Source organism: Diceros bicornis, chromosome X, assembly GCF_020826845.1.
Source record: "Diceros bicornis minor isolate mBicDic1 chromosome X, mDicBic1.mat.cur, whole genome shotgun sequence".
NCBI classification, from domain to species: domain Eukaryota; kingdom Metazoa; phylum Chordata; class Mammalia; order Perissodactyla; family Rhinocerotidae; genus Diceros; species Diceros bicornis.
Window position 1 is genome coordinate 70156777 of NC_080781.1, and position 15282 is coordinate 70172058.

General features: G+C 35.4%; 1 protein-coding gene across 1 annotated transcript in view; it reads left to right on the forward strand.

Moving 5' to 3' along the window:
* Positions 1-15282, forward strand: part of LOC131401165 (transcriptional regulator ATRX-like) — a 106976-nt gene that overhangs the window by 13898 nt on the left and 77796 nt on the right. Inside the window, exons 5-6 of the mRNA XM_058536228.1 lie at positions 1355-1457; positions 2825-3046. Coding sequence (XP_058392211.1) covers positions 1355-1457; positions 2825-3046 — 325 coding nt within the window. The remainder of the gene's footprint in view (positions 1-1354; positions 1458-2824; positions 3047-15282) is intronic.

Sequence of the window (15282 nt, forward strand, 5' to 3'; positions counted from 1 at the left end):
CTTTTTTTCCTATAACCTCTATGAAATTTTATTTTAGTAAGCTTCTAGTTTTGTATGTTTAGATGGTTCTCAATATTTTCTACTGTAAATGCTATTGTGATAAAAATATTTGCATACTCACACATACACACATACTCACACATATAGAGATAGATAAATATTTTTATTACAATACTCTTGTAATATATATACATGTATACATATATCATTCATATACATGCATATGTATCTGTATTCACACACTTGTCTGATTACTTCCTTAGAGTGAATTTCTAAAAGTGACATTGTTAGGTCAAAGGTGTACAATTTTAAGACCTGTCATACGTATTTTCACACTGTCCTATAGAAGTCAAATTTTTCTCCCCCTAGCAGAATATGTAAATAGCCATTTCCTCACTCTTTCAACAATAAAACTATGAGCAGTTTGTTAGCTACACCATATATCTTAGGGGGACTTTCATCCATTGTGCATTAATTTTTGTATATGGTGCAAAATAAGGGTCCAGCTTCATTCTTCTGCATGTAGATATTCAGTTGTCTTGGTACCATTTGTTGAAAAGACTATTTTTTCCCCTATTGAATTGTCTTGACACTCATGTGGAAAATCAGTTGACTAAAATGTAAAGTTTTATTTCTAGACTCTCATTTCTCTTCCATTCATCTGTATGTCTATTTTTTATGCCAGGAACATACTGTCTTGATTAATATAACTTTGTGTACCAATTTCTAAGCCCGGAAGTACTTTCTCAACAAAAGTGGTTGAATGTTTTTTTTTAAGTTTATGTGAGCTGATATGAAGAAAATAGTATCCAACTTTTATAATCTCCTTTTTTTTTTTAGAGATGGTGAATATTTTTTATATGTGTATTGGCCATTTATATTTCTAAAGGCCCTTTATCCATGTTATTACTTACACACCAGACCTCCCCTCTGAATAACGTAAAATGTTGATCATTGAATCAGAATCAAGGGTTATCCTTTTTGAACCTAGTGAAACGTTTTTGCTTTTTGTTTTCCTCTATCTTTTTTAGGAACGTACACAAAGGTAAAGCAGTTCTAAAATAGTACATAATTTTTTTTTTATAATTTTATTTATTTATTTATTCTTTCCCCCCAAAGCCCCAGTAGATAGTTGTACGTCATAGCTGCACATCCTTCTAGTTGCTATACGTGGGACGCAGCCTCAGCATGGCCGGAGAAGCGGTGCGTCAGTGCGCACCCGGGATCCGAACCCAGGCCGCCAGCAGCGGAGCGTGTGCACTTAACCGCTAAGCCACGGGGCTGGCCCAGTACATAATTTATTTAAGGAAATTCGTCATGAAGTGTTTTATTTTGCATTGTAAATGTTCTTTAGGTCTGCCAAGAAAGCAGAGATGGAAGAAAATCAACGGAGTTATAAACAGAAAAAGAAAAGGCGACGGATTAAGGTTCAAGAAGATTCATCCAGTGAAAACAAGGTAGCAATGACATTTACCGTGTGCTTGAATTATAACTGGTACAGTAGACCATAGTAAATATGTTATTACCTCTTCTGCGTTCTATTCATTAGTTGAATTTTACTGGTTTATTTACATTTTACACTTCTGTGGAAAGATTGACTTATTGAATGTATAAATATGCACAAGAATTAATTTTGTCATACTATCAAATTTTTTCTGTTCCCTAACTAAATCTAATGGAAATTTTAAGCTGTTCTAATTCATTACTTTACATTCTTAGGGCTATAGAACTGATGTGAAGTGTTCTATTTTTGAAGACATAAAGCATTTTATACTGAGAAATGACTCGTGAATAAATTTCTTCTAGCAATGAAGTTAGTTAATTTGAGTTTCTTATATATAAGCAGAATTATGCAAAGTACATGTTCTGTGTAACGTGTTTTGTTCTGTCAACACTATTCTCTTTTGTGGTGGGGGGGGTCATTTTTTTTAAATGAATGTTTTAAGCATTTCTGAGTGTGCCATTCAGTGGCCTTAATTACATTCACAATTGGAAACTGTACCTATTAAACTGTAACTCCCCATTTCCGCCTACCTCCATCCCCTCATAACCTCTGTTCTAATTTCTGTGTCTATGAATTTGCCTATTTTAGGTACCTCGTGTAAGTGGAGTCAAACAACATTTGTCCTTTTGTGTCTGGCTTATTTCATTGACATAATGTTTTCAAGGTTCATCCATGTTGTAGCATTTATCAGAATTTCCTTTTTGTTAAGGCTGGATAGTATTCCATTGTATGTATATATCACATTGTGTTTATCCATTCGTCTGTTAATGGGCATTTGGGTTGTTTCCACCTTTGGCTATCTTGAATAATGCTGCTGTGAACGTGGGTGTACAAATATCTGTTTGAGTCTCTGCTTTTAATTTTTTTGGTTATAATCTGAGAAGTGGAATTGCCAGATCCTATGGTAATTCTATGTTTAACTTTTCGAGAAGCTGTCATACTGTTTTCCCAATGCACCAGGCTTCCAATTTCTCTACATCGTCACCAGCACTTGTTATTTTCTTTCTTTTTGTTTTAATAGCCATCCTAATGCGTGTGAGGTAGTATCTCATCTGTGTTTTTGATTTAAATTTTCCTAATGACAAGTGATGTTGAGCATCTTTTCATGTGCTTATTGGACATTTCTATATCTTCTTTGGAGAAATGTCTGTTCCAGTCCTTTGCCCCCTTTTTTGGGTTGTTTTTTTGTACTCTTTTTTTTATTGCAAAGTATAGTTCTGAAGATTTTCCACCTTTTCTTGGTATATTAGTTTTTGGAATATGAAATAGATAAGCTGGATAACTTTGTAGTATTTACCTCTGATCATTTAAATTTCATAGAGTAATTCTGAAGAAGAAGATAAAGACGACGACGAAGAGGAAGAGGAAGAAGAAGAAGATGAAAATGACGATTCCAAGTCTCCTGGAAAAGGCAGAAAGAAAATTCGAAAGATTCTTAAAGATGATAAACTAAGAACAGAAACACAAAATGCTCTTAAGGAAGAGGAAGAGAGGCGCAAACGTATTGCTGAGAGGGAGCGTGAGCGAGAGAAATTGAGAGAGGTAAACCAATGTTTATTTATGATTTCTTTATAATACATGACTTTCACAGATTCATAAATATATTTCCATATTTCAAGAATAGAATGTTGTAATCAACCATAGATTTTTAGTTACAGTTGCTTTTCCCTACTAACAGTATTTTATGCAACTTAAAAATCTTCGTTAGGCTTTATCAATATAATTAGGTACATGGAAAGAGTTGAGATTCTTGAATGATTACCAAAGTGATTGTGTTTTATCTGGGGTAGAAAAATGTTTAAAAATTATTGCTTAAATCCATAAAAGATTTCAATTTTTTAACTAAACTTTTTATTGTAAAAATTTTCAAGCTTATGTACAGGTTGAGGGAATAGTATTATAAATCTCCATGTACCCATTACCCAGTGTCAGCAGTCACCGACACTCGGCCAGTCTTGTTTCGTCTATCCTCTTACCTTCAGATTATTTTGGAGAAGTCTCAGAAATCATATCATTCTGTCTATATATATTTCAGAATATATTGTCGAAAGATAAGGATCTTTTAAACATTATTACAGTACCATTATTACACTTAAAAATTAACAGAAATTCCATAGTATCATCAAATATCTAGTTAATATTCAAAATTCCTTCAGTTTTCTTGCAAACCTAGTGGTGGTTTTTAAAAACAGTAGATGTGAATTGGGATCTCACTACATGTTATGTTGCATTTGGGTGCTATGTCTCTTAAGTCTGTTTTAATCTGAAGTTTTCCTTTTTTTCTTTCTTATAGTAAATTTATTTAAGAAACCAGATTATTTGTGTAGAATTTCCTGTATTCTGACTATTGCTGGTTGCATCCCTGTGGTGTATTTTCACTGGCTCCTGTATGTCCTGTAAACTGCGATAGAAAGGCCTGATCAGATTTAGATTCAGTTCTTTTTTTTGGCAAAAATACTCATGGGTGGTAATATACACTTCCTCTTGCATCTCACTTAGAGGTACTTTAAGTCTGGTTGTCTCTTTTTGTGATGTTAATTTTATTTAAAAAAATTTAAACAACAAATAGCACTAGGTAAATAGACATTAAAATCCTATATTATTATGATTTTCTTATTCTGATCCCTATCATGTACATACATGTGTTTCACCTAACTGCAGTCCCTGTATGTGGTAGGTGCTGTACTTTCCTCTCCCTTTTATTTCAGATAATTTAAATGTGTATTAACATATTCCATGTACTTTAATTGATTTATCATGTTTACTTTCTAATTAAATTTTTATGTTTATTAAATTGAATATATGTGCTTTGTTAAAATCAAATATTACTATAAGACTACATTGGAAAAAAAAAAAAGTTCTGTTCTACCCAGAGTCTACTCAGAAGTAATTCTTTTAGCTGTTCTTTGCTTTTACTTGTATGTTTCTGTTTAATATGCTTATAATGCTATTTCTTCATTTCTCAATTTTAGACATGACCATTATTATATGGAAGTTGTGGATTTAGCCCTCATATACTACCCACCAAAGACAGAGTTTCCTCCTCCCATTCTCTCAGTATGGTTATATGACAGTTCCGGTTAAATCATTAGTCAGTGTTTGTATGGCTATAACTGTAAATATTCACAGCAGGGCTACATAGTGTATATTCCATGTATATCTCCTACACACACATATGCATGTGTACATACCCATAGTGTATAACGATTACATTCCTTAGTATATATATATATATTTTGTTTGTTTGCTTTTCCTAGAGTTAATAATGCTTTGGTTGTTTTCTCTTTTTTTCTACATACCTATGACTAATTCATTTCCCATCTTTCCAGCAAAACCCTAAAATTCCTCAATAACTTCAAACACATCAAGTAATTTATCGGTTCTAGTTGTTTTCTTTCAACTGTCAATGCTGGAGCCTTGTTTTCCTACTCTAATCTGGTCTGCTTCATCTATTTTCACTATTCTGGGAGTTCCCTCACCTATCTCTTGTTTTATACCTCTTGTTCCCTAGATCCTCATTTCCCCATGCACCTTACTTGCCAGAATTTTTGAAGTGTGGTAGTCACCTGACTTTAGTGGATTAATTTGGCAGTCTAGTAGGTCTAACCAGTTCCTTATTTGGCGTTTCAACTAATTCCCCTGCTTTCCACTTCACACTTCTCCCTGTTGGTGTTAATTGATGCCTCCTGGTCCTGAACCTTCTGAGGAGTATCAAATCTGGTGCTTCTTTTTGGTTTTCTTCTCTACAGGTACTCAACTTTCATCTTTCTTTATTCTGTTGTCATTTGACACTTGTCCGTATGCCTTCTAGCTTTCACAGTTTTGTTGACATTTCATTTCTGCCAGGATCTTCCTTCCTCTTCTTTTGTACTTTTGGGATTTTAACTTTTTCAAATATTCTTTGATGTCATTTTAGTAAAGAAGTATGTTCAATCCAACATTTTTAGCCACTTGCAATGGTTTAGCTTAAGTAAACTATCCCAAGAAATTTAATGTAGTTTTCTGTAGCCACCAATTGTGTATGATGTATTTCCCATACCAAGTTTAGGATCAAAGAATTTTATCAAAGGTGTATTTCCATGTAGCCATTACCACAATTAAGATGTAGAAAACTTTCATCAGTACTTCCTGGTCAGTCCTCAGCCTTACATCCCTAGGTGCAGGGAATCAGTGATCCATTTTTATCACTGTAGATTAGATACGTCTTTTTCTTTTTCTTTCTTTTTTTTTTTTTGGTGTGAGGAAGATCAGCCCTGAGCTAACATCCATGCCAATCCTCCTCTTTTTGCTGAGGAAGACCGGCCCTGAGCTAACATCTATTGCCAATCCTCCTTTTTTTCCCTTTTTCTCCCCAAAGCCCCAGTAGATAGCTGTATGTCATAGTTGCACATCCTTCTTAGTTGCTGTATGTGGGACGCCGCCTCAGCATGGCCGGACAAGCGGTGCATCGGTGTGCGCCCGGGATCCGAACCCGGGCCGCCAGTAGTGGAGCATGCGCAACTAACTGCTAAGCCATCGGGCCGGCCCGCGTGGATATGTCTTCTTCAAAGTTTCATATAAAAGAAATCATACAGTATGTTCTCTTGCATATAATTTTCAGGGTAATAATTTTGAGACTCATCCATGTTTGTGTGTACTAAGTAGTTTGTTGTTTTTATTGTTGAATAGTATTCCATCGAATGGATAGACCACAATTTGTTTATCCATTCACTCGTTGATGGACATTTGGGTTATTTTTGGCTTCTGAATCAAGCTGTTATAAATATTTGTGTACAGGTCTTGTGTGAACAATTTGTGTACAGGTCTTTGTGTGTACAGGTCTTAGTTTTCATTTCTCTTGGTAAAATATCTAGGAGTAGTATTATGGGGCCATATGGTATGTACATATTTAACTTTATTTTCAAATTCCATTTGTTTATTGCTGGCATATAGGAAAGCAATTACCTTTTATATGTTAATCTTATATCCTACAATCTTGCTATAATCACTTAGTTCCAGGATTTTTTTGTTAGTTCTTTCAGATTTTCTACATTGAAGATCACTTCCTCTGTGAACAAAGTTTTATTTCTTCCTTCCCAGTCTGTATACTTTTTATTTCCTTTTCTTGTCTTATTGCGTTAGCTATAATTTCCAGTGTGATATTGAATAGGAGTGGTGAGAAGGGACATACTTACCTTGCACCTGACCCTATTGGGGAAGCTTCTAGTTTCTCACCATTAAGTATGATGTGAGCTGTAGATTGCAGATACTATTTATCAAGTTGAGGAAATTCCCCTCTATTCCTAGTTTACTGACCATTTTTATCATGAATGGGTGTTGGATCTTTGTCAAATGCTTTTTCTGCATCTATTGATGTGATCATGTGATTTTTTTTTTAAGCCTGTTGATGTGATGGGATACCTTCATTGATTTTCGAATGTTGAATCAGCCTTCCATACCTGGGATAAATCCCACTTGGTCATGGTGTGTAATTCTTTTTATACATTTTTGGATTCAATTTGCTAACATTTTGTTGAGGATTGTTGCATCTATGTTCATGATAGATAATGGTCTGTAGTTTTCTTTTCTTGTCATGTCTTTGTCTGGTTTTGATATTAGGGTCATGTTGGCCTCGTAGATTGAGTTAGGAAGTATTCCCTCTGCTTTATCCTCTGAAAGATATTGTAGAGAATTGGTATAATTTCTTCCTTAAATGTTTGGTAGAATTCACCAGTGAACCCATCTGGGCCCTGAATCCTTCTGTTTTGGAAGCTTATTAATTATTGATTCAATTTCTTTAATATATATAGGCCTATTCAGATTGATGTTTAACTTTATAATAAACTGCCAAATCGTTTTTCAATGTGGCTCTATCAATTCTATCTGAATTCCCATCAGCAATGTGTGGGAGTTCCAATTTCTCCACATCTTTACCAACCCTAGTTGTCAGTTTTTAAAATTTTAGCCATTTAATAAGATGTGCAGTGGTATTTCATTGTTATTTTAATTGCATTTCTCTGATGACTAATGATATTAGGCGTCTTTTCCCACACTTAATGGTCATTTGTACATCCTTGTGATGTGTCCATTCAAATCTTTTGCTGTTTTTTGGGGGGAAGGGGGGGATTATTTGTCTTCTTTTTCTTTTAGTTGTGATAGTTTTTTACATATTTTGAATACCTGCTATTTTTCATGTTTATGAATTCTACACATTTTCTTTCTTTGTGGCTTTTCTTTTTATTTCCTTAATGGTGTCTTTCAAAAAGCAAGAAGTTTTGAATTTTGATGAAGTCCTACTTATCATTTTTTTATGATTTTTGTTTTGGTGTTCTGTTTAAGAAATCTTGGTCTACCCTCAAGTTGCAAATATATTTTCCTTTGTGATTTCTTATAAAACTATGTAGTTTTCACTTTTACATTTAAGTTTATGATCCCTTTGATGTTAATTTTAGCAAATGATATTTGAGGTATGGGTGAAGATTCATGTTTTTCCCCACACAAATAGTCAGTTGTTCCAGCACCAGTTGTTGAAAAGACGTGTTTCTCCATTGAATTACATTGGTACCTTTGTCAAGAATCAATTGATCATATATTTGTGAGTCAATTGATCCATATGTGTATACTTAAGCCAATACCACACTGTCTTTATTACTGTAACCTTATACTTCAATGTAAGTCTTGAAATCAGATACTGTAACTCCTACAACTTTGTTCCAACATTTCAGAATTGTTTTGGCTCTTCTCAGTTATTTGAATTTCCATATAAATTTTACTGTCTTGTCGATTTTTACAGGTGTCCTCCTGGAACTTTTATTGGGATTGTGTTGGATCTTTGGATCAGTGACATCTTAACAGTATTTTGTCTCCTATTACACGAATCTAGTATATCTCTCCATTTATTTAACTCTTCTTTGATTTTTCTTAGCAATGTTTTGTAGTTTCTATTGTACACATCTAGCACATATTTTGCTAAATTTATCCTTAAGTGGTTCATATTTTTCTGATGTCATGGTAAATGAAATTTCAAGTGATTTAATGACCTTGTGTTCTGTGACCTTGCTAAATCCTCTTACTAATTCTCGTAGCTTTTTTTTGGTAGATTCTTGAGGGTTTTCTACGTATACATTCATGTTGTCTATACGTAAAAACCTTTTTACTAATTTCTTTGAAATCTGTTCTTAATTTCTCTTTTTCAATTATAAATGGATGCTTAATTTCTTCAGATGCTTTTTAATATATCTGTTGGGATGATCTAGAAAGTCAGTCTTGCATTCCTAGAATAAGCCTTGCTTGGTCATTGTATATCACTTATTTTATATATTATTGTATTTCTTTTGCTAATATTTCAACAGGATTTTTACCTCAATGTTAAGTAGGCATGTTGGTCTGTGGATTTCTTTTCTTGGAATATGTTTCTGGTTTTGCTATTGCGGTAATACTGTTCTTATGTAAAGTGAGTACGGAAGTGCTCCCTCCCACCTCCTCTGTCTTTTTAAAGAATGTTTGTAGGATAGATATTATTTCCTTCTTAAATGTTTGGTAGAAATCTCCAGTGAAGCCATGGGCCTGGAGTTTTCTGAGTCTATTTTTTTTTGGTGGGGAAGTTTGGCCCTGACCTAACATCTATGCCAATCTTCCTCTATTTTGTACGTGGGACACCGCTACAGCATAGTTTGGTGAGCAGTACGTAGGTCCGCGCCCAGGATCCAAACCAGCGAGCCCCAGGCTGCTGAAGCAGAGCGTGTGAACTTAACCACTACCCCACTAGGCCAGCCCCAGGTTTTTTTTCTTAAACAGATTCAGTTTCTCTAAGAAATGTGGGGCTATTTAGTCTATCTGTTTTTCCTTAAATCTGTTTTGACAAATTTTTTCTTTAAGGACTTTGTTCACTTCATATAAGTAGTCAAACTTATTGGTATGGATATGTTCATAACATTCCCTTATTATCCATTTATTTTTGTAGGCTCTGTTGTGATATCTCGTCTTTAATTTCTGTTGTTGGTAATTTATATCTTACCTTTTTTTTTTTAATTAATCTCTCTAGAGGTTTAGCAATTTTGTTATCTTTTCAAAAACACCAGGTTTGATTTTCTCTATTGTTTCACTTTTTTCTATTTCATTGATTTCCACTCTTATTTTCATTTTTTCCATCTTTCTTTGGTTTTAATTTGCTCTTATTTTTCTAGCTACATAAGGTTGATTTTGGATCTTGCTCCCTTTTTAATATTTGCATTTCAAGGTATAAAATTCCCCACTGTATATACTGTTTTAAATGCTTCATTGTACAAATTTTGATGTTTTGTGTTTCACTGTTACTCTGTTCAGAATATTTTCTAATTTTTCTTATGACCCAGAAGTGGTGTCTCTTTTTGGATGTTCCGTGTATATACTCTGCTGTTGTTGGGTGAAATATTCTATAAATTTCAATTAGGTTTTGTTGGTCGATTATATTCAGGTCCTCTATATCTTTAATGATATTTTGTCTGATATTGAGAGAGTAGTGTTGAGATCGCCAAGTAGAATTGTTTGTTTGTCATTTTCTTCTTTCAGTTCTTTCAGTTTCTTCTTTTTGTGGCAGCTCCGTTGTTAGGTACATGTACATCTAGAATTATTATGTCTTTCTAGTGAATTGACCCATTATCAATAAGTAGTGTCCCTTTGTATCTCTGGTAATTTTCCTTCAACTGAAATCTACTTTATGTAATAATAACATAGCTGCACCATCTTCTTTTCCAACATTTCATTATGAAAAGTTCTAACATACAGCAAGGTTGACAGAATTTCACAGCAATTTCCCATAAACGTACCTTCCAGGTTCTTCTGTTAATATTTTAGTATACTTGGTTTATTTACTTTCCTGTTTATCTACTAATCTCTATGCATCATTACATTTTTTTTATGCATTTCAGTGTTCACTGCAGACATCATTTCACTTGACCCAAATGCTTCAGCATGCATATCATTAGCTAGAATTCATACATATTTACAAGTTTTCCTTGTTGTTTAAAATTTATATACAGTGAAATGTACCAGTCCGTTTTTTTATATATAAGGAAGCTTGGCCCTGAGCTAACATCTGTGCCGATTTTTCCTCTATTTTGTGTGTGGGTCGCCACCACAGCGTGGCTTGGTCAGCAGTGTAGGTCCACGCCCGGCATCAGAACCTGTGAACCCAGGCCACTGAAGGAGAGGCTGCCGAACTTTAACCACTACACCACCAGGCCAGCCTGAAATGTACCAGTCTTAAGTGTACATTTGCTTTTGACATACCATGGAATGCACAGATGTATTGCACATATTTTTGTGGTTTTCTTCAACTTACTGAGTATTTTTCCTTTTACTTAATGTTTGGAGAATTTTCCATGACCTCCCTAAGTTGTGTGTGCTCTTAACTGTGGCACAACTCATCTGTTGAATGGACGTACAGTAGTCTCCCCTTATCTGTGGGGGATACGTTCCAAGACCCCCAGTGGATGCCTGAAACTGCAGGTAGTATCGAACCCTGTATATACTGTATGTTTTCCTGTACATACATACCTATGATCAATTTTAATTTGTAAATTAGGCACAGTAAGAGATTAACAACAATAACTAATAATAAAATAGAGCAATTGTAACAATATACCGTAATAAAAGTTACTGTAGATCTTAGCAACCTCAGCAAGTGATTTTTTTTCTTTTGTTATTAGTCTAGAATTTTCACCTTTTCACTTAAAGGAAGCACTCTTCGGCTTTACTTTGGTGTATCTGAATTTCCAGCATCACTACTCTTGTGCTTTGGGACCATTATTAAGTAAAATAAGGGTTATTTAAACAGAAGCACTGCGGTACCATGACAGTCAATCTGATAACCAAGACGGCTAGTAAGTGACTAATGGGTGGGTAGTGTATACAGCATCCATACGCTAGACAGAGGGATGATTCACATCCTGGGCGGTTGACCTCAGCTAACTCAAACTGGAAAGCGAAACCGTGGATGAGGGGAGATGACTGTACCACCATCAATCCTCCCCTCCCCAAAACCTCTTTTGAGGGACATTTAGATCATTTCAATGTTTTCACTAAATTAGACTATCCTGTTACACGTTGGAATGACTTTTCTTGTTTGTGCTTCTTTGGGCTCTTTTTTAAAAAAATTATTTACCATTTTAACTACTTTTTGTTGTTGTTGAGGAAGATTCACCCTGAGCTAACATCTGTGCCAGTCTTCCTCTATTTTGTACGTGGGTTGCTGCCACAGCATGGCCGCCGATGAGTGGTGTAGGTCCGAGCCTGGGAGCCGAACTTGGGCCGCCAAAGCAGAGCATGCCAAACTTAACCACTAGGCCACGGGGCCGGTCCCTATTTTAACTATTTTTAAGTGCACAGTGTAATGAAATACCTCTACAGTGTTGTGCAACCATCACCACCATCCTTTTTCATCATTCTAAACAAACACTGTACCCATTTAACAATACATCCCCATTCCCCCCTCCCCTCAGCCACTTGTAACCTCTTTTCTACTTTCTGTCTCCATGAATTTGCCTGTTTTAGGTACCTGATATAAGTGGAGTCATGCAATATTTGTCCTTTTCTGTCTGGCTTATTTCACTTGGCATAATGTTTTCAAGATTTATCCGTGTTATATCAACTCTGAGAATTTCATTTCTTTTTAAGAATAAATAAATAAATATTGTATGCATATACCACAGTTTGTTTATCCATGCATCTGTTGATGGATACTTGGATTTCTTCCACCTTTTGGCTATTGTGAAGAATGCTGCTATGAACACGGGTGTACAAATATCTCTTCAAGTTCCTACTTTCTATTCGTTTGGGGATATACACAGAAGTGGACTTGCTGGAATGTATGGTAATTCTGGAATGTAATTTTTTGAGGTCTTACTATCCCATTTTCCACAACAACTGCACTATTTAAACTCCCACCAGCAATACGTATGGGTTCCAGTTTCTCTTTGTCTTCACCTACACTTATTATTTTCCCTTTTTTTTTTTTTTTTTGGTAATAGCCAACCAAATGGATGTGAAGTGGTATCATACTCATTATGGTTTTGATTTGCATTTCCTTAATGAGTAATAACGTTGAGCATCTTTTTATGTGCATATTGGCCATTTGTATATCTTTGGAGAAATGTATATTCAGGTCCTTTGCATATTTTAAAACTGTGTTGTTTGGTTTTTTGTTGTTGTTGAATTTTAGGAGTTTCTTATATATTCTGGATATTAATCCCTTATCAGATATGTGAATTGCAAATATTTTCCCCCTATTTTGTGGATCACCTTTAACTCTAGTGATATATCCTTTGCACAAAAGTTTTAAATTTTGATGAAGTCCAATTCTTCTATTTTTTCTTTCATTGCCTGTGCTGTTGGTGTCACGTTAAGACATCATTGCCAAATCCTACGTTATGAAGATTTTCCCCTTTGTCATTTTGTATAATCCTGTTAATGGGCTGCTGAATTTGGTTTGCTAGTATTTTGTTGAGGATTTTTGAATCTATATTTATACAGAATCTATCGTTTTCTTACAGCTTATTTGTCTGTCTTTCGAATGAGGGTAATGCTGGTCTCATTGATTTCATTTTAAGTGTTCCCCCCTCTTCAGTTTCATGGGAGAGTTTGAGAAGGATTGGCACTAATTATTTTTTATTTAACTTTTGGTAGAATTTACCAGGAAAGCCACCTGGTCCTTGGCTTTTCTTTGTTGGAAGTTTTGATTACTGATTCAGTGTTCTTACTAGTTTAGCAGTCTCTTCAGATTTTGTTTTGCTTCCTGTATCTGTTCTGGTAGATTGTGTTTCTACGAATTTTTCCATCTCATCTAGGTTATCCATTTTGTTGTACAGTTGTTTATAGTATTCTTTCATAATTATTTTTATTTATGTAAAATTGCTAGTAATGTCCCCACTTTTGTTTCAGATTTTAGTAATTTCAATCCTTTCTTTTGGTCTTAGTCAACCTAACTAAAGATTTGTGAATTTTATTCTTTTCACAAAACTAACTTTTGGGACAGGCTCAGTGGCATAGTGGTTAAGTTCGTGTGCTCTGCTTCAATGGGCTGAGATTCACAGGTTTGAACTCCGGGTGCAGACCGACGCACCGCTCATCAAGCCATGGTGCGGCGGCATCCCACATAGAAAATAGAGGAAGATGGGCACCGATGTTAGCTCAAGACCACTCTTCCTCACAAATAAAACAAAAAAAACTAACTTGATTTCGTCGATTTTCTCTTTTTCTAGTGTCTGTTTACGTCTGCTCTGATCTGTATTATTTCCCTCCATCTGTTAACTCTGGTTTAGTTTGCTCTTCTTTTTCTACTCCTTTAAAGTGTAAAGTGAAGTTCTTGATTTGTGATCTTATTTCCTTTTTAATGTATGTGTTTACCGCTGTAAATTCCCCTCTCAGCACTGCTTTTGCCGAATCCTTTAAGTTTTAGTATTCTGTTTCTGTTTTCATTTGTCTCAAGATAGTTTCTAATTTCCCTTGTGATTTCTTATTTGACTTATAGGTTATTTAAGAATGTCTTGTTTAATTTTCATATATTTGCATTTTTTCCAGTTTTTCTTCTGTTGTTGATTTCTAGTTTCATTCCATTGTGATTGGAAAAGATGCTTTTTATGATTTCAGTCTTTTCAACTTTATTAAGGCTTGTTTTGTGCCCTAACACATGGTCTGTCCCTGAGAATGCTCCATGTGCACTTGAGAAAACTTTACCCTGCCATTGTTGAGTGGAGTGTTCTCTATATGTCTGTCAGGGCCAGTTGGTTTCTAGTGTTGTTCAAGTACTCTGTTTCCGTAGTGATCTTTAGTCAGCTCATTCTGTGCATTATTGACAGTAGGGTGTTGCCATCGCCAAACTATCACTGTAGGGGCCAGCCCCGTGGCTTAGCGGTTAAGTGCGCACGCTCCGCTGCTGGCGGCCCGGGTTCGGATCCCAGGCGCGCACCGACGCACCGCTTCTGCGGCCATGCTGAGGCCGCGTCCCACATACAGCAACTAGAAGGATGTGCAACTATGACGTACAACTATCTACTGGGGCTTTGGGGGGAAAAAAATAAAAAAAATTAAAAAAGTAAAAATAAAAAATAAAAAATAATTCAAACTATCATTGTAGAACTATCTATTTATCCTTTCAGTTCTTTTTTTTTTTTTAAAGATTTTATTTATTTATTTATTTTTCCCCCCAAAGCCCCAGTAGGTAGTTGTATGTCATAGCTGCACATCCTTCTAGTTGCTGTATGTGGGACACGGCCTCAGCATGGCCGGAGAAGCGGTGCGTCGGTGAGCACCCGGGATCCGAACCTGGGCCGCCAGCAGCGGAGCGCGTGCACTTAACCGCTAAGCCACGGGGCCGGCCCCGTCCTTTCAGTTTTGTCAGTGTTTGCTTCATATGTCTTGGAGCAGCCTCTGTTGTTGGTGCCTTTAATGTTTATGATTGTTTTATCTTCTTGGTTCCAGGCCTACCTCAGAGACATTGCAGCTTTGGTTCCAGACCACTGCGATAAAGCGAGTTACATGAATTTTTGGTTTCCCATTGCATATTAAAGTTATGTTTACACTATACTGTAGTCTGTTAAGTGTGCAATAGCATTATGTTTTAAAAAATAGTGTATATACCTTAATTGAAGAATACTTTATTGCTAAAATATGCCGACCATCATCTGAGCCTTCAGCGAGTCGTAATCTTTTTGCTGGTGGAGGGTCTTGTAAAAAACCCGATAAAACAAAGTGCAATACAGCAAGATATGCTTGTAATTGACTTTTCTATCAATGTATATCTTTTTTGCCTCTTGTAATAG